Raw genomic sequence first — 25,580 nt, forward strand, 5'->3', positions numbered from 1 at the left:
TTCCATTAATTAAAAAGAGCATGAGCCCACAGAAAGCCATCTGCTGCAGTTTCATTCCAGCAGACAGATTGTGTTTTCAGCTTTAAACAAGAAAAACTGGGTCTTTTGTTTTCTTCTCTCTCCCTCTCTCTCTCTCTCTCTCTCTCTCGGTCTCTCAAAGAGCAGACGTGTGAGTCGTGCATCAGAGGTGGACAACGAGACAAAACCACTATAGTATTTGCATCTCCATCCCATGTTTTATTTTCAGACATTAGACTTAGATTAGATTAGTGATGTGAGGTCTTTTGCATATAAATTATATTTCCTGGTCATTAGGCTACCTTCCATGATTGGCAATTTTATTAAAACAGGAACTATATGGCTCTCTTCAATAGTGGGAAATTGAGTTGCCATGTAGGCCAACACTCAGCTGTCAGTCTTAAATTGTGTAGCCCATCTGACACATGGTTTTGAGCCTTTCCTTTATTCGGGGAAAAGAAAGTACTTTACCTGGAATAAAATATTTCAGAATAGTCTCTATACACAAGTTTATTCTTTAACAACTTCATCAAATTCGTTCTAGGCAAGAGGAATTTGCATTAATATTCATTCAGATGCTGATCACTTTAGCTCAAGTCTGTCTATATTTTCACTATACAATTATTTTAATCCATTAATAAAAATGCATGTTCTGTTCGACTCTGGAGTGGACTCCAATGTGTTTTAATGTTTTTCTACTATATGAACTGTAAAAGGAGGTCCTTCAGAAATTAGGGATAGGTTGGGGGATTTTTCTACTAATAAAAAAGCATGATATTTCAACATTCACCAGAACAACCCATGTGTCAATCCTCCTGCTTTGGTTGGCTGTGTGGAGATCAAGTGACAAGACAAACCTTTGGCTATAATAGTAAACTAGTCCATTTCACCAACATTCTGAAAGTATATGACACACTTTAACTTGCTTCCATGCACCACCCCTTATTGTTGTTTTTTTTAGTTGACTTTGTAATGTGTGTCACCTCCCTTGTATAGGCTATTGTGTTTGCCTATTATTTTATCTGTAAAAAGGAAGGGGAAAAAAGCTCAAGTGTGGGAATTAAGAGCTTTGCTTTTATGTCTAAGCCCAGAGGCTGTAGCATGAATTTGATCGGGCTAGTAGGCAATGACAGATTATGGTGCATTGTGTTCAAATTGGAATTGGAGCAGATGTGGTTTTCTCCTATAGGAACAGTACGGGGCCAATAACAAGCTCGCGCGCGCACGCTGCCCACACCGCTAATCAGAGGAGTAGCCTTAACTCCTGTCCACACTCCGACCGACACACGCATAGCAGTGAGGCAGTGAGACAGTCACAGTCATGTTAACTTGTACAGACTATTGTTTTCTCAAAATCTTAACTTATAGCCTAGTTGAGGTTCGCTCAGTTTAGAAAAGGTCTGGCGTAAGGATAATATATATAGGCTATAATAGTTTTTAACTATTGTGGAACTGGTGCTTAAATGGATATACGAGGTGCGAAACGCGAACGGACGGGGAAATGGCAGGTAATCTGTCTGGCGTTTATTTCATGTTTGTTGGACATAGTTTGTGGACAGATCCGCTATTCAATCCCCGAGGAACTGGAACACGGGGCTTTTGTTGGGAACATTGCCGAGGATTTGGGTCTGGATGTGGACAGGCTCTCTGCGCGCAGATTCAGAATCGTGTCGGGCACAAAAAAGCAATACGTGGAGGTTAATTTGGAAAATGGCATTTTATTTGTCAACGAGAGGATCGACCGCGAGGAACTGTGCGAACAGAGTTTGTCCTGTTCTTTTCATTTGCAAGTGGTGATCGAAAACCCTTTGGAACTGTACAGAGTCGAGATGGAGATTTTAGACGTGAACGACAACTCGCCCAGTTTCCCGTGGACCGAATTCAACCTGGATATATCCGAGTCCGCCGTGCCGGGCTCTCGCTTCCCTTTGGAGAGCGCGCAGGACCTGGACATCGGCACCAACGCGCTGCGCTCCTACTTGCTGAGCGTAAACGAGCATTTCGTGTTGGACATACAGACGCGCAGTGACGGGAGTAAATTCGCAGAGCTGGTCCTGGAGAGTCCACTGGACAGGGAGCAGCAGAGCGCGCATCAGATGGTCCTCACGGCCGTGGACGGAGGCGCGCCGGAGAGGTCGGGCACGGCGCAGATCGACGTCACGGTGCTGGACGCCAACGACAACGCGCCCGTGTTCGACCAGTCGTTCTACAGGGTACGGCTCGTCGAGAACGCGCCCAAAGGCACGGTGGTGATTAGACTCAACGCGTCCGACTTGGACGAGGGCCCCAACGCCGACATCACCTACTCGTTCAGTGGCCACGCGCCCCTGAAAGTGCGCGAGCTTTTCAGCGTAGACTCTCGCACGGGAGAGATCAAAGTCAAAGGGCTGGTCGACTACGAGAGGGCCAGGATGCATGAGATCTATGTCCAGGCGAAAGACAAAGGGCCTTCCGCCGTGGCGGTGCACTGTAAGGTGTTGGTCAACGTGCTGGACAGCAACGACAACCTCCCAGATGTCATCCTGACCTCCGTGTCCACACCTGTCCAAGAGGACGCGGCCCCGGGCACCGTGATAGCCGTCATCAGCGTCATGGACCGGGACTCCGGGGAGAATGGCAACGTGGACTGTGAGATCCCACATCACGTGCCCTTTCAGCTCCACTCCTCTTTCAAGAACTACTACACGCTGGTAACTTCCGATTTTCTGGACAGGGAGGACGCGGCCGTGTACAACATCACTATCACAGCCAGGGACATGGGCTCTCCGCCCCTGTTCACCCGGAAAACTATTCTAGTCCATGTCTCTGACGTGAACGATAACGCGCCTCAGTTCAAACAGCCTTCCTATACTGTGTATTTGACGGAGAACAACGCGCCCGGCGCCTCCATTTGCTCGGTGACGGCACTGGACCCCGACTCGGGTCAAAATGCGTATCTGTCTTATTCCATTATGGAAGGCAGCATCCAAGGAATGGCGGTATCAACCTACGTGTCCATTAACTCGGATAACGGCAACCTTTACGCACTGAGATCATTCGACCACGAGCAGTTGAGAAACTTTCAAATCAAAGTTCAGGTTCAAGACGCAGGCTTTCCGCCCCTGAATAACAACGTCACTGTCAATATCTTTATTCTGGACCAAAATGACAATGCGCCAGTTATTGTATCGCCGGTGCCACACAACGGCACGGTGCCCACCGAAGTGGTCCCCAGGTCGGTAGACGCCGGTTACCTCGTTGCCAAAGTCACAGCCATGGACGCAGATGCGGGTCAAAACTCGCGTCTGTTTTACCAGATGCTCCAGGCAACAGACCCCACATTGTTCAGCATCGCGCTATACACAGGCGAAATCAGGACAATACGCCGACTGGTGGAAAGAGACCCCATAAGGCAGAGACTGGTCATTCTGGTCAAGGACAACGGTCAGCCACCCCTCTCGGCCACGGTTTCCATCATCCTGTCAGTTGTTGACAGCGCGCCAGAATTACAGCCTGATTTCGGCGACCTCGCACTGAGCCCACATTACAGCTCCAACTTCACTCTGTACTTAATAGTGTCCCTGGGCACAATCTCGTTCACGTTTCTAGTGGCTATTATTGTCCTGCTTGCAATAAAGAGTTTCAGGGGCAGACATTCAATCAGGGAATACAATTTCTCCGTCTGTGGCTGCTGCCGCTCACGGCCAGAGACATCTGCAGCTGATATTTTCAAAAAGTCTAACTTAAGTGTGCAATTACCCGCAGGCACTTCGAGTTGTGCCGAAGCAAATGGCAACGGCACTATCTCCCAGGTGTACTGTTATAAAATGTGCCTGACACCGGAATCATCCAAAAGTGATTTCATGTTCCTCAAGCCATGCAGCCCAATAATGGCCGTTCCACAGAATAATGCAAAGAGCACAGACTATCTGACATCTGGATGGAGCACACTAGACCGCAACGAGATCGTCAACAACAGAGCCACAACTCCAAATGAGGTATAACTAGAAAAAGTGCCCTTCTGGGCACAGGTCTCCACCAGGAGGATAGGAATATTTAGGAGTAATATAAACATGTTTTTTGTTTGTTTGTTCCAATCTTTGCCAATCAGGATGGAATATGGGAAATGGTGCAGATCCGTGTTGATGGCACGCATGCACAATCCACCTGTTGGTGGCGCTATAACAGGGCAATGTGAAATGGGTGGGCTATATTCCTCAGCCTAGTAGGAAAGTGCGTGAAAGATTTCACGTGAAATTGCACGCTGCGTTCATGATTTGAGGTTTTTTGTTCAAAACAGGCCAATCCTGCAAAATTTGAAAGCCAATGTTAAGCCAATTAGGATGGAATATGAAATATCAGACACATCCGTCTTGAGCACATGACTATGGAGATACTGTGTAACGATTTGCGGGATTTTTGGACAAAATCTGTAGGTGTACTGTGCACAAAACTTGTTTTGCACAAAGCGGCCTCCTGGTGGCGCTATAACAGGCCGTTCTGGAAATTTTGGGGCAGAGGTTCATCGTTGGCATCCAGGGAGTGTGTGTGCAAAATGTGGCATCGACCGGGTTAACGGTGGCCGAGATTAGCTTGTCACGGACGGACGGACGGACGGACACACGGACACACGGACGGACGGACGGAGTGCAAAACATACTCTCTCCCCATGCCTTCGGCCTGGTGGAGACAATTACGGGACAGAGACGAAACTAAAAATAAAACACCACTATAGGGTGGATAGGCAGGCACACACACACACACACACACACACACACACACACACACACACACACACACACACACACACACACACACACACACACACACACACACACACACACACACACACACACACACGTGTGTTTCCCAGGACAGTAGGCCTATACTAGGCTTATACAATATAGGCTTATTAGGCTTAGATTGCTATTTTGATTTTGTTTTTTATTGTTCAACTAGCACGTTGTGAGCTTGTAGATCGGCTATTTGTACTATTCTAAAATGTTTTTCAAAATAGTAAAAAGTTTATGGATAAGGGGTAAGGGGTGCCACAAGATATATAGGCCCTTGTCTACAAAATAGACGTGGCTGAATTTGCATATTTTGAAACATCTCTTGCATGTGCGAGGCACCTGACTATATGCACCAAGGCCAGCAAGCATGTACCATAAGATTGTAGCCTACTTTTATTTGATTATGCTCACTGAAATTCCTCATGTTTCAATTTTACAGCTTAAGAATGCAAACAGGGACTGGACTTTGACAAAGAACCAACGAAATCTGGAATACAAGAGGTGAATACATGTAATAGCAGATGCAACGCATTGTGAGCTTGTAGATCATACTAAATGGCTAGATGGCCAAAATGTATATGCCATTGCCAGCTATAGGGCTGAAGTTTTCAAGTAATTGTAGTGGAGTAAAAGTTCAATATTTGCCTTTGAGATGTAGTGGAGTAGAAGTAAAAGCACATTTGGAAACACTTGAGTAAAGTAAAAATACCTCAACATAGTTGTAATTAAGTGTAGTACTTGAGTAACTTAGGTACTTTACACCAGTGTTAAACCAGGTATACATTGTTATGAGTATCACATCTAAACGCATACTTTTCTTTCTATTGTTCATAGGTACAGTACAATAAATCTAGAAAGGACACTTCCTCGTCCACCTAAACACAATCCAGATGGGTTTTCTTGTCCTGTGGCACCACAGTATTGGACCTGGGGGAATCACATGCGTGGTGGTATGTATTAACTAAGTAGGTTCCACTGAAAAGACATATAGGCATATGATTTGGGCCTGAGTGCTTGTCATTGGTGCTTTAAATGTTGTATGCTTTCCTATTATATTGTGTACACAGCAGTGTTCATTTTGGAAGCTAATTTAGATTTAGTCTTAGTCTTGTGGACATGAATTATTAGTTTTAGTCACATTTTCATCATTTACAAAAATCACTGATCGTTGACAGTCGACAAAATCTAAAAAGGATTTAGTGCCTTTTTTAACCAATTCAATTAGGCCAATACAAGTATTGGATTTAAGGCATGACTGTGTTAACAGTATTATCATAAAATATATTATTTCAACAGCTTGAATTACATGTTGTATACTCAGCATACAACACAATTAAGCAGCTGCTCAACAAAGAAAATAATCACACCTGTGTGAACTGAGTGGTGCAACTCCCCTCTCTCTCCCCCCCCTCCTCTCTCTCTCTCTCTCTCTCTCTCTCTCTCATTAGCAGGCAACAGTGCAGCACTGTCTCTCTGTTTCTGGCACAACAGCGCCCCTACTGGTACTCAGTCATACTGGTGCTCATTAACGTCACATAGGTGAACCAACACATAGGCGGACACATAGGTGAACCAACACATAGGTGAACACGGACAATGCTGTTCCTTGGAGTGGTTGCACCACTCAAAAAACGTTCCTATCCTGAGAGAGAGAGAGAGAGAGAGAGAGAGAGAGAGAGATAGAAAAATGGCCATGATCGAGGAATAGGCCTAGATTTTGCACCCAAGCCAGTCATGATTCATGAACCAATAAGTCAACATGTCACAACTACAACTACCAACCTTCAGCATCCACAACACAACACACATATTCTGTAGATCCACATCTTGTGTCAACTTAAGTCTTCAATTAATTGGCATACAGCCATACACACATACTGTTTTCTGTTTTCACTTCACCTTCAACGGCAGACATAACACATACAAACCATAGATACTATAACATTCAAATCCCAGAGCGATATAGTCACTGAACATGATTCATTGCCACCCAAATGACAGCAATTGTACAGCAGCTTGAATCACATTAGTATACTATACACACAGCATTCAAGCAGAAGCAGCAGCAGCAGCAAAGAAAAAAAAAAATCCTACCTTGAGCCGTCTTCTACTCTGTGTAAATGATGGCCAGGGTCAAACTCATGGATAGATGGTTCATCCCCGGCTGGGCCCCCAACGGCATCTCCAGTCATCTTGGTGTCTCCATACATCTGGCTAGTTTGCCAGTATATTATATATATTCCGGGTCAATGGCACCGCCACAGACCAGCCTCATTCTCCTGGCTCCCATCTTCCCACGCAGCCACGGCTTATATTTAGTATTGCACATATTTCCGGTGTAGCACAGTGGCCAGGGACTTCTGTAGGGCAGGCTTCAGGGTCCACCATTTACAGCTTTGTAGGAGAACAGACTCTACAGGACGGAGAAGCAGGAACAGAGCTTAATATGGTGGGGGGAGGGGAGGGGCTGCTGGACTTTCACAATAGTTGGTTGACAGTGTTATAATTAGTTTTATATTGGATAGTTTACAGCTCAACCACAGAGCCATGAACAAAGTACCCAACTTGATTTGTAATTTCTTCTAAACCAAATGAGATATTGACACTCGCTCAACAAACTCAACATTGCGCAGAGGGACCCTTTAGATTTCTCATAAAAGTGTATTTTTTACATTGTTTTAATTAAATTGTGTAATAAATACTGCCACAGTTGTAGAACTGCACTTACTGTACAAAAGAAAATGATAGAACAGTTGTTATGCCTATACAGTAGACATATGTCTACTGTATAGGCTATAATAAGTTGTTATGCCTATACAGTAGACATATGTCTACTGTATAGGCTATAACAACTGTTCTATCATTTTCGATGATTTCATAATAGCTATCTCCATATTATGTAGATAGGTAGACCTATTATGAAATCGTCATGAATTCCATATACACAGCAATAGATCCTCTCCTATGCTGGTGAATGACATTAAATGTTGTGGCACTGCATATGTCAATATAATAATAATAATAATGCATTGCTGCAACATGGAGTCAGCTATCGTCCTCTATTTTAATATCAATTTGAAAGTTGTGGCATTAAACGTGTGTTTAGTAAAATACCTCCACTTTTCCATGGGATTCACACGGATGGCAGTCATTACCCCAGGGGGTCCAAATGATTGCAGAAAACATCCAGGAGCACATATGGGGCACACAGGTTTGATCAATTACCCTGCAAAAATCGCAATCCCAACCCACCTGTCATTTATGTTAAAAGGCTGGCCAAATGGCCACAGACTAAACCTTTCACAAAGGCCCTGGCACCGCTCCCCTGCTGTTGTCTCTGTCTAGCCTCAAGTTAGCCCCTCTCGGAACCCTACATAAAGCTTTTCTGAAATTCTGATGAGTTTTATGTAGGGTCCTTGTTCATGACTATATTTTCGTATGGGAATTCTGGAACGCGGACATAAACATGCTCTCTAAGATCGAATCTGCAGCGTTTGACGGCCTTTTTTTGTTTGCGTTATTCTGAATTCGGGAACTTTAAGTACCTATACATCCCGCTGCGAATATCTCCTGTGGCGCGGAAGCCGTTAAGTATTTAGTACTTTAGTACTTAGTATTTAGTACTTTGTTTGACCGATTTGGTCGCTTTATTTCTTCTTGTTTGTTTACCGTTTATTGTACCGCCTCCCGGTGTGCGGTTGGCTTGTGCCGGCTACGTCCCTGCCTCTGATCTGCTCTGTCATAGCTATAGCGCCACTAGCTAGCCAGATAGGCGGTACAATGAGGTGTCAATAAACAAGGAAGGAAGAGAAGAATCAAAGCGACCAAATCGGTCAAACAAAGATTAAAAATACTTAACGGCTTCCGCGCCACAGGAGATATTCGCAGCGGCATGTATAGGTACTTATACTTCACATATTCAGAAACCCTCACACGAAAGAAATTCGTCAAAGAGCGCAGACAGGCGTTATCCATGTTGTTTATGTTTTATGTATGTCCGCGTACCAGGTGGCAGGATACTGCTGGAACAGGACCCAATGCACTGGGTCTAACAAATGTCAGAAACTTCAGTAGCATTGGGTTCTGCTTGGAGGGCTAGCCTCAAGTGAAACTGAACACCCCTCAGTAGCATGCATAGCTTTAAACCATATCATAATCAGTAAGTGGTAACCCAATTAACTTAAACCTGGCTAACTAAGGACCACACACATTACTATAAATCATGAAGTACTTTACAAAGTCAGCTGGTTGTTTCTCAGGCGCCAATTCATATACACAGTAATAAATAATTCAAAAGCTGTTAAGAGTGAGTACGGATGAGGACCCAAATGCAGGCGACAGCAGGCAGAGCAATAAACTTAGAAGGATTTATTAAATAAACTGAGGTTCTTCCATAAACAGGGCAAAGAAGGCAGGAAACATCACAGAAAACATACAGGAACTCACACAAAAGGGAACTACCAACAAGAACAAAATGCAAACACAGGACTTAAATACACACAGGATAACAGGGCACAGGTGGAACCAAAATACAATCAACACTAGGATAGGCTGGGGGACTAAAAGGCACAGGTGGAAACACTGACAAATTACAAGGTAGGTTAGACAAGGTAAGTAACAGTAACTACAGTAGGAAGACAGGAACACTAGGCACAATACTACAAAATAAGATACACAACACCAGGGCAACAACAGAGTAACAGAAAACCAAAACCAAAGAGAAACAGTCAGGAATACAAGAGCAAATACATACAAAACATACTGACACTGAAACAACAGTGAAATGACAGAAATACATATTAAAGTCCAATATCAAAATAAGGACAGTCAAAGTTCACGGTCCAAGGAGCGGGCCGTGACAAAAGCATGATACAAACATATGAACAAACACCCCTTCTCCTATACAGTGCTTGGCACCTTCCAATCAACAGGAATGCCAGCACTGCAGAGGAGAGGCAGGTGAAGTGACCAATAAAGAATTAAATTACTTCACACTATCACACAGTGACATTTAAAAAACCCTTTCAGTCCTTGTGTGAAATGTCAGATGTCCACTGTAAAGAAAACATGCAACAGAACACTATTAAACCCAAACCTCCCAGCCGGCTTGAGGCAGCAGTGTAGTGTGTGTGTGTGTGCGTGTAGTGTGTGTGTAGTGTGTGTGCGCAATGCGCATCCATATGGTTCCTCAGTACTGTCTATAGGGCAAGGGCTGCCCTGTGAGTGTGTGTGTGTGTGTGTGTGTGTGTGTGTGTGTGTGTGTGTGTGTGTGTGTGTGTGTGTGTGTGTGTGTGTGTGTGTGTGTGTGTGTGTGTGTGTGTGTGCGTGTGCGTGCGTGTGTGCGTGCGTGCGTGTGTGCGTGCACGTGTGCAGGAGTATATGGGGTAGGTTTGGGGGGTTGTCTTGCTGCCTTTGGGCACAATTAGAGAAAAAATTTGGAATTTTATTAAAATACCCAACGAGAGAACAGATGCAATTATTGAGATTATGCATCTCAGAAAAGACTATAACAGGATGCTGCTATAATGATATTGACATAATACAGTATAATGTCAAGAGAATATGCTTGGTATTTGCCTACTGAAATAGAATGTGTGCTTTTAACTTTTAACTGAAAGGATCAACCTTTGTCAACTTTATTATTTAATATGTATGCTCAGATTATTAGAATCTGGTGGAGGAGGCCTGACACAAGTATCGTAAAGTGTAATGTATTGTTTTAAATTAATTCTCAAATGCATTATTCTATTTTGTCGTAGTTTGTTTAAATATGAGGACAGTGCAGTAGGAGATCACTGATGCTATACGCATATAGAAATTAAAGCATTGGAAACTGTACCTACAGTAATATTTACATCTTGTGTTTCTTTACAGAGTGCAAAATGCCTCTTCAGGAGGGAGCCGTTCCTAACTACCCATGGACCCAAAGGTATACCCAGCCTCAGTCTACGCAGCCATCACCCGACTACCAGCACAATGTCTACATCCCTGGCACCCCATCTGGCTACTGCACTCTGAAGCCACCGTCCAGAGGTGAACTAGATGTGTACAACTCATTCTCTACTTTTGGGAAGAAAAAGAAGTTCCACGCCTCTCTGGACAAAGAGGATGACCTCAGTGATATCTTTAAATGATACACTTAAATTGAGACTGAACATCGTGTTCTTGAGTATGCCTACAATACTATTTAGCCACTTTGTCGCATGACCCTCTAGACAGAAAGACGTACAGTGACTGAAAAACGTATGGACATGACCTGCGGCCATGCAAGAAAGTATAAATAAGACTTTAGTGGGGATTCTATGGCATGACCTGACCTGCTCAAATATATTCTATCCTTTACACACACACACACACACACACACACACACACAAAACTCTATTCAAGAATTTATGTTTTAAATGGCTAATTTAATATTCTGAGGTTTTGTGAATATAGCCATATCTGAAACAAGAATACAGGGCTAACATGTCATTTTCACACCGTTTGCATTTATAGTAAATGGATTGAGGATGTATCGTACTCAAATCAATTGTCCAAGTTCTTGATACAAGGCCTGGTGATGTAACAGTAAGAAAAAGGTGTTAATGTTTTGAATTCATGTTTATCTTGTCCTTTGGATTATTGTGAATGCAGGGGCATCAACCTAATGTAATGTTACATTAGCAAGTCAAACCTGTACATTGTTTATTAATTCATATCTATATATTATAAATATAATTATATAAAAATACAGTGCAGTACGTTTTTGGTATTCAAAGTTTGATGAACAAACTAGACGACTTTACTTTATCTCAAGGAGTAAAAAATAGCCTACAGGTTTGAGAATACAGGTTGAATTAGCTATAGGCTAATTGAATTACATTTTTATTAAAGTAAATGGATCCAAATAGCTATGTATATAATGAATGCCAATAAAGCTGTTTTCAAGTTGGATTATTAAAAAAAGGTTTACCAAGCCTGTTATTTAGATTTATGCGATTACAGCGTGTTTTGTTCTTATCAACATCATTGGGTGGTCACTTATTGTAGACTTGAATATACAGAGCAAAATCCAACCTCTAATATGCATTCAATGTGTTCTCATTCTCATGAATGAGAACCCTCATTCACCCTCAAGGCCATACAGTATTGGAAGGGATTTATTGACAGAAAAGTATCAGGTAGCAAACTGAATTTGTGTACAATCTCGTCCGTACAAGATATTATCTCGTCCGGACAAGATATTATCTCGTTCGGACAATATATTATCTTGTCCGGACAAGATAATTATGATCTTGTCTTGATCTTGCACTGTGCACATAACTTTGAACTAACTGTTATTATCATACACATTGGCTGTAATATGACATTCCAATAGTGGTGAAAGTGCATAGTGTACCTCCTGTGGAAATATCTTTTGGATTATGGATTGTGGATTATATTACTTAGTGTGTTGTATAATAACTTTGCCCAAGGCAGAAAAGTGTTCACATTTTTTAACATTGAGTGTCATTACTATAATAGCACTATTGTTCAATTGTTCAAACCTGGTGCAAGCTTCATTATGTAACTCCTATTTCATGATGTGGAAAATAGGCTATGGATGTATTAATGTATTATTGGCCCTATTTCTGTTTACCTATATCCATCCATCCATGACTTTTGACAACCACCCTTTTGTGGACCCTATTAGTCCCCTTTGTCTCCCTTGGTCCTATGTGCTCTTCATCACCATTGGCAACATGCATCATGATATTAATTTCCATTGGTCACTGTGACAACAACCTATATGTTGTTCCATCCCCAGGCCCAAACTTCCCATTTATATAGAAATAGTGGTCCCGATCCTGCGCCACCCGTGATCCCTAAACGTATCTGCATTTTTTCACTATTTTGAAACATATTTTAAAATAGTTCAACTAGCCGATTTACATCGCGCTGTGAGCTTGTAGAACGGATATTTGGACTATTTTAAAAGGGTATTCAAAATAGTAAAAAATGGCAAATATTTTGTTTTTTTGGGGGGGGTGTGACGGGTGTCATGGTAACACTATAGGGTTGTGTCACTTCATCTGCAGTTTTATCCACTACCCTACCATCCAAAATAGCGGATCTACAACGACTCACGTTGCAACTCGCTGTGAGCTTGTAGATCGGCTATTCTTTGGTGAACAGATAGGGTTATAGGGTTCCATTGGTAGCAACATGTTGCTGTGGAGAATCCTCTAAATTGCTTGCAATGACAACATGAAGTTGAAATGCATTTGTTGTTGTTCCCCAGTCCGCGGAGCACTGGTAGGACCAAATCTCTGATTCTAGGAATATGAAATATTGGAGTATTAATCAAAAAGATTAGTTTCATTTGTATCATTCATAACGTTTAGAATGCTGTCCCCCTGGAATTAAAAACGTCTGGCTTTCCGAGGCTAGTGAGTTCCTATCAGAAGTCTTGGCTGTTTGCAGAAGCGAGCCACTGGGTGGTGCTGGTGCACTGGAGCAACATATAATATCTGCGTTTTAATTGGGCTGATACTGTGTAGGTCTTCAGAAAGGTAATCAGTCAATCCCCATCTCTCTGTTCTCTATCTTGCAGTGAGACTGGAGCCATGACACAGTCTAAAAATATACAGGAAATGGTGCAGAAAGACTGAATTCTAAACTGACCGAACGGCGAACTCAACTGCTATGAAAGGAGTATGAGGACTGTCTCATTTTGGAAACACCATACAGGACATAATTTTAAGCTATGTATTACAATTGATAGAGGGTATATGCACATGCATAAAGTGAGTGTCAAATAGATTTTAACGTCGTTTAACGTTGTTTAATGCAGACGTTAGTACAGGACCTTTCTGTTTAGATGTATGGGCTGTCAAGGCCAGAAAGTAGTTTTTTGCCACTTTTACCACTCCTTCTGGGTATGATGATGTCACGCGCAAAATCCGCAAATACATCTATATGCCTATAGATTATTTTGTTTGCACTTATTTTGTTCAGCGCTTGCTGATGGTAATTATTTTCAGTTAAACTTATTAGTATTAGTATTATTAAACACATTGAGACTCAGGTTGTAACTTAACGTCTCTTCAGTAAACGTGGTTCATTAGAAAAAGGTTACAGGTGTGTGCACGCAAAAATATTTTTTTATACATTTGCAAACTTGTGAAATATTGGACATTACTTTAAGTAGGCCTACACTTTCATAGCAATGCTATACTTTTACTCAAGTAAATTTGAATTCCAGCCTTTTGCTTGAAACGGAGTATTTCTACATTGCAGTATTGAAAACAATGTAGTACTTTTTCCACCACTGGTGGGGATAAGAGGACAGCAGGATGTTTGGACAAGTGATTGCAGAACTGACTGCCGCGTCTGCAAAATGCACAGGGGAGAGCATCCAGACAGAGGCTCCCTTTGTCCCTTTGTTCAATACTACTTTAGGGAATTATCAGTGCATGTATGCACGCCACGGGCATTTCATACATTAATGTGTGTTGGGTACGCACAAAGTTGGGAACTTGCCTACATGTGTGTGTGTGTGTGTGTGTGTGTGTGTGTGTGTGTGTGTGTGTGTGTGTGTGCCTGTCACCTCCATGGCTCTGTGGCAGTGACCTATGTGACCTACCGTAAGGGTGTGTGCGTGCGTGCGTGCGTGCGTGCGTGCGTGCGTGCGTGCGTGTGTGCGTGCGTGCGTTTATGTAAGTTGGGGGTGCTGTTGGGGCCGGGGGTATCTTTTGCGTAAGATATGTGTAACTGTAATATGTTTATATTATATGAAGAGTCATGTGTGTATGTGGGAGCTGATGTGATCCAGATGTGTGTGTGTGTGTGTGTGTGTATGTGTGTGTGTGTGTGTGTGTGTGTGTGTGTGTGTGTGTGTGTGTGTGTGTGTGTGTGTGCGTGCGCGCAAATATTTTTTTTGTTGCAAACTTGTGAAATGGGACATTCTGTACAATGTGTACTTTCTACTTTTGTTACTTTAAGTAGGCCTACACTTTCATACCAATACTTTTGTACTTTACTTGAAACAGAGTATTTCTACATTGCAGTATTGATACTTAAATACTTAAAGTAAAACATTTTAGTACTTTTTCACATCACAGCTGTCACTCGATCCTGTAGGTTCACACTCTATAACATACGACGAATTAGACCGTTCCTCACCCAGGAATCAGCCCAGCTCCTAATCCAGACAACAGTCTTGTCAAAACTCGACTATTGTAACTCCCTCCTTACTGGCCTACCAGCATGCGCACTTAAGCCTCTCCAGCTGATCCAAAATGCCGCAGCTCGCTTGGTCTTCAACCAGCCAAAATTCTCCCCCTGCTCCGCTCCCTCCACTGGCTCCCGGTCGCTGCCCGCACAGAATATAAAACTCTGATGCTGGCATTCAAAGCAACCAAAGGTATGGCTCCCCCATATCTTGCAAGTATGATTGAACCCTACAAACCCTCCCGCGCACTCAGATCAGCCAACGCAGGGAAGCTGGAAGTACCCTCACTAAAAACGCCGGGACAACGCTCCACACGTCCCAGACTCTTCTCCCTTCTGGCTCCAAAACTGTGGAATGCACTTCCCATTGCAGTCAGAACTGCAGCATCACTCCCAATCTTCCGCCGTAGTCTGAAAACCCACCTTTTCAGACTCCATCATGGCCCATAGCACTTACCCTACCCCCTTAGATAACACTTCCGTAGACTTAGATAGCATTTGATACAGACTTATAGCATGTTATGTAGACAGCACTATAATTGCATTGTATATAGTCATAGCACGCCATAGTACATAGTATAGCATAGTAGTATATATGTATAGTTTCATTATATAGATATTCCACTGTTACTTTCTTAGCTTACGCATGTTTCATGATAAATGCTTTTATGTGATGTATTCCCATGCTTTTGTTCTTGCTTGTTAATGTAAGTCGCTCTGGATTAAGAGCGTCTGCTAAATGCCTAAATTGTAAATTGTAAATTGTATACAGTATGTATGCTCTCTCATGGCTGAGCCAGGTGTAAAAATGCCTATACAGCAGTCAGAGCAGTGGTTGGTTTTTAATTTCAAGGACCCCCAGTTTGGTATGCCTTGGATCCCCATAACTCCCAGGGTCCATTTGGTTTAATTTGTACACTCTCAGAGTCACAGACCTAAGGCTTAAGGCCGGGTCCATTTGGTTTTCATTACTATCAATAATTTAATCGGATCCCTCGGAACCCCCTCAAAGACCCCTGGGGGTCCTCGGACCCCACTTTGAGAGGCACAGGCCCAGCATATATAGATTGGCTATTTTTGGCAAAGAGACCACTGAGGACCTCAGTCAACTATAGGGTTTAATTTGTGTCCTTACATAATGTGTCCTATTATAGCCTACTGTAATGAGAACAACTGCTAATGCAAGGCTGACACATTAACCTAAAAGGGGGGGGGGGGGAATCAACAGTTATGACATCTTTGTTAATACAGCTTTATATATATATTGGCTATGTGCATTGAATCATATTTCTTAAAATCACACAGAAAGAATGGGGGACTGATGCTTCGTCCATCCCTAAGTTAAATGGGGCCACCCACAGTAATCAAATCCTAGCGACGCCTCTGCACAGCACCGCTGGAGATCATAGCATCCTTTGGCCTACTGCAACGCAGCATCAGTGCCACGCGTGGAGATAAAGACTGACAGCATTTGAATTCATCAGCACAACAACCCGAATCAAACGACAACCTTATATAGTTCAATTATATCATCGTTAATTCGTTTTGAGGTGGGGGAGAAAAGGATACATGATGGCATGTATGAGGGCATGGTGGGTCGCTGGTCTTTATGGATTCATGGTGCTATGGGGATTTGCTTCCTCTATCACTCGGTACTCGATACCAGAAGAAATGGAAGATGGGTCTTTTATCGCTAACTTGGCCACAGATCTGGGACTCGATATTCGCAGTTTGGTGCAACGGAGAGCGAAGCTTGATGTCGTACCAAGTAAGAATTATTTTGACATTAACAAAGAAACAGGAGAGCTGTTCATACGTGAAAAGATAGACCGGGAAACCATATGCACCAGCAAGACAACGTCTTGCTTTCTGAAAATGGATGTCATACTTGAAAATCCTATTCGTATTTTTAACATCGAGGTAGAGATAATGGACATTAATGACAATGCGCCGGTGTTTCGGAGAAAGACAATGCACTTGGATGTGTCTGAGTCAGCCGCTCCCGGTGAGAGGTTTTCATTGACAAACGCCGTGGATGCAGATGTTGATACGAATTCTATCAAGACATACTATCTCAGCGAAAGCGAGTATTTTATCATTGACATACAGACGGGGAGTGACGGCTCCAAGTACGTTGATCTGGTACTCAACAGTGATTTGGACCGAGAAAAACACGCCATTCACAATTTAATTTTAACAGCTGTGGACGGCGGAATCCCCGCCCGCTCGGGAACAGCCAGCATCATAATTAAGGTTCTGGATATCAACGACAACGCTCCCCTTTTCGCCCAGCCGATATATGCAGTTAATGTCAGTGAGAATACCCCCATTGGAACAGTCGTAATGGTTTTAAACGCGACCGATTTGGACGAGGGTCTGAACGCCGAGTTAATATATTCATATACGCTGTACACATCTGAAAAGACACAGGACCTATTCACACTGGATCAAAACACGGGAGAAATAAAAGTGAAAGGGGTGCTCGATTATGAGGAGAGTCAAAGCTTTGACATGTATATACAGGCCCATGATAAAGGACCAAACCCACTGTCAGGACAGTGTAAAGTGATGGTATTTATCATTGACCTGAATGACAATTATCCCGAGGTGACCATTAAATCTTTAAAAAACACAGTGAAGGAAGATATTGCATTAGGAACATTAATCGCAGTAATAGGTGTCACTGACAAGGACTCTGGAGTTAATGGTGAAGTTGACCTCACTTTGAATCAACAAGATACATTGCCATTTGTTCTGAATAAGTCATCAGAGGATTACTTTCAGCTACTCGTCTCAAAGCCACTGGACAGAGAAATAATCAGCAAATATGACATCACACTTCGAGTTACAGACAGAGGTTCACCAGCCTTATCTGAGAGTGAGACGATCACCCTGGAGATTCTGGATATCAATGACAACGCACCGACGTTCCCACAGCCCTTCTACACCATCCACGTCGTGGAGAACAATGTTCCCGGGGCACTACTGACAACTCTCAGCGCTTTTGACCCAGATCTCAATGAGAATCAGTACTTGGTTTATTTCATAATGGAGAGGGAGATTGTGAACACGTCCATGTCAATGTTGTTCTCCATCAACCCAGAGAACGGTAACCTCTATGCCCTCAAAACCTTTGACTACGAGAGAGAGCGAGACTTCCTTTTCCACATTGAAGCACGGGACTCCGGCGTCCCTCCGCTCAGCAGCAACGTGAAGGTTCATATAATCATCCTGGACCAAAACGATAACAGGCCACTCATTGTGTCACCGTGGAGGGCACAAGGATCAGTGATAGAGGAGGTGATACCAAGGTCAACAGATAAGGGACACCTGATCGCCAAAGTGATCGCCATTGATGCAGACTCTGAGCAGAATGCTAGGGTCACCTACCAGCTCCTGCAGATTACCGACGCATCACTATTTAGCCTCGACCAGTACAACGGAGAAATACGGACAACGAGGATGTTCAGTTACAGAGACCCACGCCAACAGCGACTAGTTATAGTGGCTAAAGACAATGGTCAGCCCGCTCTCTCTGCCACGGTCACCATCAAGATCACTACTGTGGAACACATGATGTCATTTTCTGAGACAACAGAGGGGCCAGTCGAGTATTATGACATCTTCACGGACATTAACCTGTATTTGGTCATTGGTTTAGGCTCCGTGTCCTTCCTGTTACTGATTACTATCTTGGTAATTATAGTGCTGAAGTGTCAGAAGCCAAAACCAAAGCCTCTCAAGATGCCCCCGGGAACAATCAATAGGAACAGTATTATCAGCAGAAACAGCATGATCAGTCAGAGGAGCTCCACCATTGCAGACTCCACACTCATCTCCAGTGACGCCTACTGGTATAGTTTGTTTTTGGCCGAAACCAGGAAGGGCAAGGTGGTTGTGAGGCAGCCCATCGTACCCAAAGGAGCCGGGTACTTTGTGTCCAGTATACCCAGGAGTGGGAGCTTAGGGCCAACTGAGATCAGCGACTCCAGAGCATCTACACTACAGGTATGCAATTATGCTAAGATGTATGAAGCATACCATCGTCAAACACTGGTTCAGAGACTCAGTTGTGATCTGATGTTGTTAGGACTCTATGGTGGTATCAGTAGATGATGAAGGTGACACAATGTACTGTTAAATAATGGGTGTTTTTACACTAAAAAACATGTGCACACACCCACCCAAGAATGTTTAAATATGAAGACAGGAATAACAAAACAGGAGCTGAAGAATTACATTCTTCAGGCCTTTTGTTGTAGTGTAAACAGGACATAATTGTCCCCACATTTTGGCATGAAGACCCTTGATTTTGACCTACCAGTAATACTAGTTTACAAGCCAATGAGCCAGGAGCACAGAGGCAAATATTTGACAAAATGTGACACTTTAGTATATTGTTTTGACATTGTTAAATTACAAAATAACAAAAAATAACTATTTTTGACTGATTACATGATACATTTATTTTACACAGCACTGTATGATGGTAACAGGATAGGTGGGCACCTTCGACATCTGGGCACCAATTTTACATCGAGGTGCCCAGATGTCCAAGGTATCCTGTATGATATATAATGTTTGTTTTTCATGTTCATATCCACCCAGTGAATGTGCCTACCACATTTGGTGCTTTGAGACATTTAGCCATTATCTTAAATTATACTGGTATACTAGGCTGATGCTTTTTGTGAACTGGCCTAATTGGGATCGATGTAAGTCATCAAGGTTGGAATGCATGCATCATTTGATTATGCAATACCTGTGTACTTGTCATATGCTACAGCACCCATTATCATAGTACTCAGAGGCTTATGATCACAGCACACAGGGACCTCCATGTTGGTATAAAAATAACATGTGGCACAAATGTGCAAAGCTTGGCCGGTCCATCAAGCCGATGGGTTGACTTTGCCAATCAGGGAAGGCTGACACAGACGGAGACAGATGGAGTTTCAGTCCTGGACAACCGTTGCTAAATGATGATAGCTAAATGTCTCAAAAATTCAACATATCGGTGACATTCAAAACAAGGTTACACATTTTCAAATGAAATGCTGATAAGTTTACAGTAGATTAACGTTTTAATACAACAATTCCAATATATTATTACGACATTTCTCTGGGGACCGCGTGAAACTGCCTCAAGGACTCCTGGGGGTCCCCAGACCGCACGCACGCGCACACACGCGCACACACGCACACACACACACACACACACACACACACACACACACACACACACACACACACACACACACCAATGAATCTGTTTCTCTTTCTATTCTGAAGTACTCAAAATGAAAGGAAGTCCATTCTACAGATGGAGGTATGGTGACTGCAAATTACATGTTGTAGGGGCACTGTGATTGTGTAGAAGAATTGTGTCTCCCAGTTTTTTCTGTTTTGGTAAAAGTTTTCAGTTTTTCCTCTTAAGAATTGGTTGTCTAAATGTTACACTTTTCAGTGTGAACTCCCTTTAGTGACCACACTTTAGCTGTCAGAGTGAGTGCAAAACTGGACCCGTGTGGGTCCATTTCTACAGGGGGAGTTAACTGAGGATTTTACTGTGTGGCTCCCACATACTGTACACTTCATACTCTCCTCCCCTTTGTCCTTCACTGTATCGCTGTGAGGTTTGAATTTTAAACTGGCCAATTTCTAAAATGAGAAATCACCTCCAGTGGAGTTGAGATTAGCACCACATTGGCTCTGGTCAGAGCTGTATTTTTGCACATCTGGCTTGCTTGCCAGAGACTCAGTGATGACACGGATTGAAAGGCATTAGTGTGCACTGTGATGAATAAGGTCTCTGTGTATTCTATGCCTGAAAGCAAGGACTTTTATACCACTTAAAGATCTCATGGCTCATCATGGTATACTATACTGTATGCTGCTATATTCTAGTTTCATCAGTTAGCATCCCCAAATGAACGCTATTTTCCTCCCTCCTCGTCATACTGTAGTATAATGTGTTACAGTTGTTGCTCTGTAGTAGCAGTTGTAAGTAGTACACAATAAAGTCCTCTGTGTTATGTAACCATTTGTAACTCAGAGTGTATACATGTAACCAAATGGACCCGAAAGGGTCCATGGGTTCGATTTATACACTCACAGAGTTAAATGAACACTCAGGGTTTTGTGTAAGTGTAGTAGTTGTAACATTGGGCCACCAATCTTGACACTGTGATGCCTGCCTGTGCATGCCTTATTGGTACCTGTCTCCTTTCTTCTTCCCCTATTTCAATCATTTGATTTGACTTGTTACTTTGCCTAATAATGCATAATCCATGGATGATTTCTAAAATAGATTTTGGCACTACAATTTGGATGTTAAAAGAGAATGATCTGAAATAATATTTGGGGCGAATGATAACAGTGGACTTGAAATGTGAAAAACCCTCTGGCATGATTTTAATTTACACCCAATATCTAAACCCCCGAGACCCACTGGTATTTCATTAATGGTGGCAGTAACCAGCCAGGTTCCAGTGTTATTACTTTGACTACTGGTTCACTGTCGAGTTCATTTCCTGTCCGTCTTTAATTCTGTTTTCTGTTTCTTGGCAGGGATCCAGTCGAGACCTACCATGATATCAAGAGCTTCATGGATGTCTCTGGCTGGAAAGATTCCCTGAAACTCACATTGAGGATGTAAAAACAATCACCATCATTCAGTCCCCTGGGTGTCAACAGCCATCTCTTTTCAGTTGTTCCTGTAAAGCCTGGTTTATTCGTCCGTGCAACTGTGTTGCACACCAAAAACAGCAGATCTATAGGCTCACAGCACACCATGATGCAATGCATTATGAGCTTGTAGATCTGCTATTTTTGGTGTGCGACATATCGTACGGCGGCGGATAAATTAAACATAACTTTCGACACCTGCACCACCACCAAACGACTATCTTCCTTCAAGCATGAATCTGCATGAGATGCAGAGTGTGTTCAAAAAAGAAGATACAAAATATTAGTAAAAGGAAAAAATAAAAAATAAAATAACCATTATCTAAGCATATCTGGAGAAAACTGGAATGACCTCATGTAAACCGCCATCTCAGTAACATGTTAGAAGCAGTTTGTACAGTTTGTAAACAGTTTGTATGGAAAGTTTCCATCTTGTCATATTCAAACGCTCTGTGACAGAACTAAAAATCAAATGCTGACATTATGTCCGGGTTCCCATAGGGTTGTAATTATTCCTCAGTAAAATCCTCAGTGTTCATTTATTTTTTTACACTGTCACTGAGGGTTTTATGGTGCATTGGAGTCCTCGGTAGCTCTACACCGTGTTGGAACGATGGGTTTGTAGGTCAGCACTGTTGCAATCTCTTCAAGTCAATCAGGGTGAAGCAGAAACTTCCATAAAATTATTCAAATGTAAAACTGTAGCTTTTCATATTCAATGACAGTGGCATTTAACATTTTCTATTGTCTCAGCCATTTCACAGATAAATAATTGTAGAAAACAATGTTTCAGAATGGTTTTACAGTACTAGTTTTTTAGTTACATTTCTTACCCAGTGTTGTACAAGATGGTCAAACAATGTAAGATGGACTGTCTAAATTCTAAATCTATTGGGATTACCTTTCAGATTTTCAAAACTTTAGTAAAACATGTGAAATGGGTAATGGGCAATAACTTCATACAGGGTGCTTAAACAAAAAGACATATATATACAGTAGAGGACAGTGCAATACACTTATCTAAGGTGGGGCAGGTGTAGAGAGCTTACACAATAATTGTCAGAAAAGCTAAAGATTTCCAGAATTCCGACTGCTATTTCTACAATCAACATATGAAATTATTTAAATAATGGTTACAAAATTCTGAATGTTTCACAGTTAATGTCCAAAAATCCTATTTATGATTGAGTATGTGAGTCCATGTACTCACATATAATATAAAAGTTTCAACATTCAAAAAGAGTGGTCACATTAGGGAAACTAAGCTAACATTCCAATACATTTCCGAATTTTAACTTTGAAACATTCATAATCATTGGTAATTAAATAACCTGAAATGTCCAAGAAAATGTTCTTGTACAAGAAAATGTTATTATACAAAATATCTGGCTGATGAGAATGACTTATTACCAATTTGATAATGCAATCCAAAGAATACGTTTTTACTGGTAGAAAACTATCTACATTGTTTACTCTCAAATATCATTGTAATTTTGCCTACTATATAAAAATAACTAGCCAATGTGTACATGATGATGATTGTGAGAATGTTGCCCCTTATTGCCTAGAAATGTCAGGCAATTCCCAATTGCATCATAGCATTTAGCTCTCTAAACCTAGCGCTCACTCTATTACATTATAATTCAACAGAGATGAGCTGTATTCATATTGTGAACAAGATTTAAAAACAGATCAACCATTGCAGTGATCAGATACATTTGGAAAAAATATGTTAAGCAAATGGATGCTGTGAGGATAAGTACTTTATAAGAATTAGACTGTTTAAAATATAATAATGAAATGTATTTAAGTTTACCAAGATGCACTGGAATACATGGCCCCGGCAGGCCATGTATTTAAAGTTTACTATGTTTTATGAATATTCATGTTTTTATATGCATAGTTTATGTAATTATTCTTAATGCCGCTTTTGTGAGCTTCTTTAAAGAATACTTTTGTTTTAGCATATTTGTATTTCAGTGGCTCTAATGTGGTTTTGGTAGTGTAGAGAAATATAAATCAAACGGAAAGGGAAGTACTTTTATTGAAATAACCAGTGAACTGGAAGACAGCACTTTGGCAGTCTTGTGATGCCCAAAGAAGAGTAGAGCCCGACCGATGCCAGATTTGTGGGGTCTGATTTGGGAGAGTCCTAGACCAGTGGGTTCTCAAACTGTGGGTCCAGATTTGTGGGGTCTGATTTGGGAGAGTCCTAGACCAGTGGGTTCTCAAACTGTGGGTCCAGATTTGTGGGGTCTCATTTGGGAGAGTCCTAGACCAGTGGGTTCTCAAACTGTGGGTCCAGATTTGTGGGGTCTCATTTGGGAGAGTCCTAGACCAGTGGGTTCTCAAACTGTGGGTGCAGATTTGTGGGGTCTCATTTAGGAGAGTCCTAGACCAGTGGGTTCTCAAACTGTGGGTCCAGATTTGTGGGGTCTGATTTGGGAGAGTCCTAGACCAGTGGGTTCTCAAACTGTGGGTCCAGATTTGTGGGGTCTCATTTAGGAGAGTCCTAGACCAGTGGGTTCTCAAACTGTGGGTCGGGACCCCTGGGCGGGTCCCCACATGATTTTCTTTATTATTATTTAATACATACAAAAAAAATAAAGAAAAAAATAAAACATAATTTAAAAGACCATTACGGCAATCAAATGTAATCAACAAATGATACTATGAAAACTGGTCAAACATTGGCCAAATTGTCAAAGAATATAAGAAAGAGGCAAACATTGTGAAAGCTTGATCTACAAGTAGATAGGGTTGGGGTATAGGGTGGGGGGTTCCCAGTTAAAAAATGTATAAAGTCACTGCCTGAAAAAGTTGAGAACGACTGTCCTACCTATATAATTACTGATGTTTTGACTGATATTTTGTCAAAAATGGCAAAGTTTTTGTAATCGGGCTCTACCAAAGAGTTGCCGTTTCAGACACAAGGAGTTACAATGTAAAATCATCAGTGTTAGTTCAACTTTGAAAGTGAACAAATGTTACCAAATAGACATGCAAGGCTCCATTTGGTTCCATTTATCAACACTACTTTACTGTGTAGACTGAACAACATTGTGATGCTCAGAGGAAAGTAAGACGATAAGCTAGAGTGAATATATTATAGTTATTATGAATAAGTACATTGGCATGAAAAGGAAAAAACAAGATTATAACCACCCTCTCGCTGCACATGGGAAATAATAAAGATTAAGCAAACTGCAATCTAGCACAGTTACTTAAAAGAATCACGATACTGAACTAAAACCATTGCAGCAATTCTTTTAGGACCCCTCCCCCCAAAACAATACTATTTTTGGCCGTGCAGAATATTCAGACTGACTAAACAACAATCAGCATTTTGTCAAGCACGGAAGTATTATCTGCCAATTGATATCACGGTACAGTATTCAACAAAGAATAAAGTATATTTTTCAATCAGTATTGTGCAACTTGAGCAAAGAGTCCAGATTTGGTTGCAACAACTCAAAGCTGTAGAATGTATCACAGATTTCCCTGTATAATATATTCTGACAAAAACAGCGTCTTCACCATAAGTATAAATGTAGATCTACAACAAAAGCTTGTCTGTTACATTTTGTAAAGCAACATGGGATCTAACTGCAAGTGCATTGTATGAACTTGTATAGTTAAATACAAAAGTCAATTCATATAGAAAATAAATAAATATACAGATTGTAATTCTGATGTGCTCCTTGTGTGCCTTGTGCATTGTAATAAGGTATTGACAAGTTATAAATTATATAATGGTGCTTAAACAAATATCAAATCATAATTATTGTCCAGATTCCATCTGGACTGATTTCACAATCCAAACATTAGACGTGGACTCTGGTTTTATAGATTAAGCTGGCTGACCTGAAATTCTGAGCACTAATTTGTAACAACAGATGTTCTATATG

At 41.8% G+C, this 25,580-nt stretch overlaps 2 protein-coding genes across 3 annotated transcripts; both read left to right on the forward strand.

Moving 5' to 3' along the window:
• Positions 1-1,481: 1,481 nt before the first annotated feature.
• Positions 1,482-10,924, forward strand: LOC310853407 (protocadherin-10-like; the record flags this gene model as incomplete). The annotated part of the gene is made up of 4 exons (XM_083757736.1): positions 1,482-3,995; positions 5,230-5,291; positions 5,625-5,740; positions 10,665-10,924. 4 exons carry the CDS (start codon positions 1,482-1,484, stop codon positions 10,922-10,924), a joined length of 2,952 nt encoding a protein of 983 aa, XP_083613862.1.
• Positions 10,925-16,446: 5,522 nt separating this feature from the next.
• On the forward strand, positions 16,447-23,904 carry LOC310857880 (protocadherin alpha-C2-like). 2 transcript variants are annotated; one of them, XM_083763843.1, is made up of 2 exons: positions 16,447-18,993; positions 21,556-23,904. In XM_083763843.1, exons 1-2 carry the CDS (start codon positions 16,555-16,557, stop codon positions 21,577-21,579), a joined length of 2,463 nt encoding a protein of 820 aa, XP_083619969.1. In that variant the 5' UTR covers positions 16,447-16,554; the 3' UTR covers positions 21,580-23,904. The 2 variants fall into 2 exon arrangements, with proteins under 2 accessions (XP_083619969.1, XP_083619968.1); XM_083763842.1 differs by having other exon boundaries at positions 21,564-23,904.
• Positions 23,905-25,580: the final 1,676 nt, after the last annotated feature.

This window comes from Protomyctophum parallelum (genome assembly GCF_964188405.1).
Source record: "Protomyctophum parallelum genome assembly, chromosome: 1".
In the NCBI taxonomy this organism is placed as follows: Eukaryota; Metazoa; Chordata; class Actinopteri; order Myctophiformes; family Myctophidae; genus Protomyctophum; species Protomyctophum parallelum.

Excerpts from the sequence above, each read along its gene's own strand:
- LOC310857880 (XM_083763842.1), top strand. The coding sequence starts at position 16,555 with ATGATGGCATGTATGAGGGCATGGTGGGTCGCTGGTCTTTATGGATTC. Across the intron at positions 18,994-21,563 it reads CCAGAGCATCTACACTACAG|TCGAGACCTACCATGATATC; the intron begins GTATGCAATTAT and ends GCAGGGATCCAG.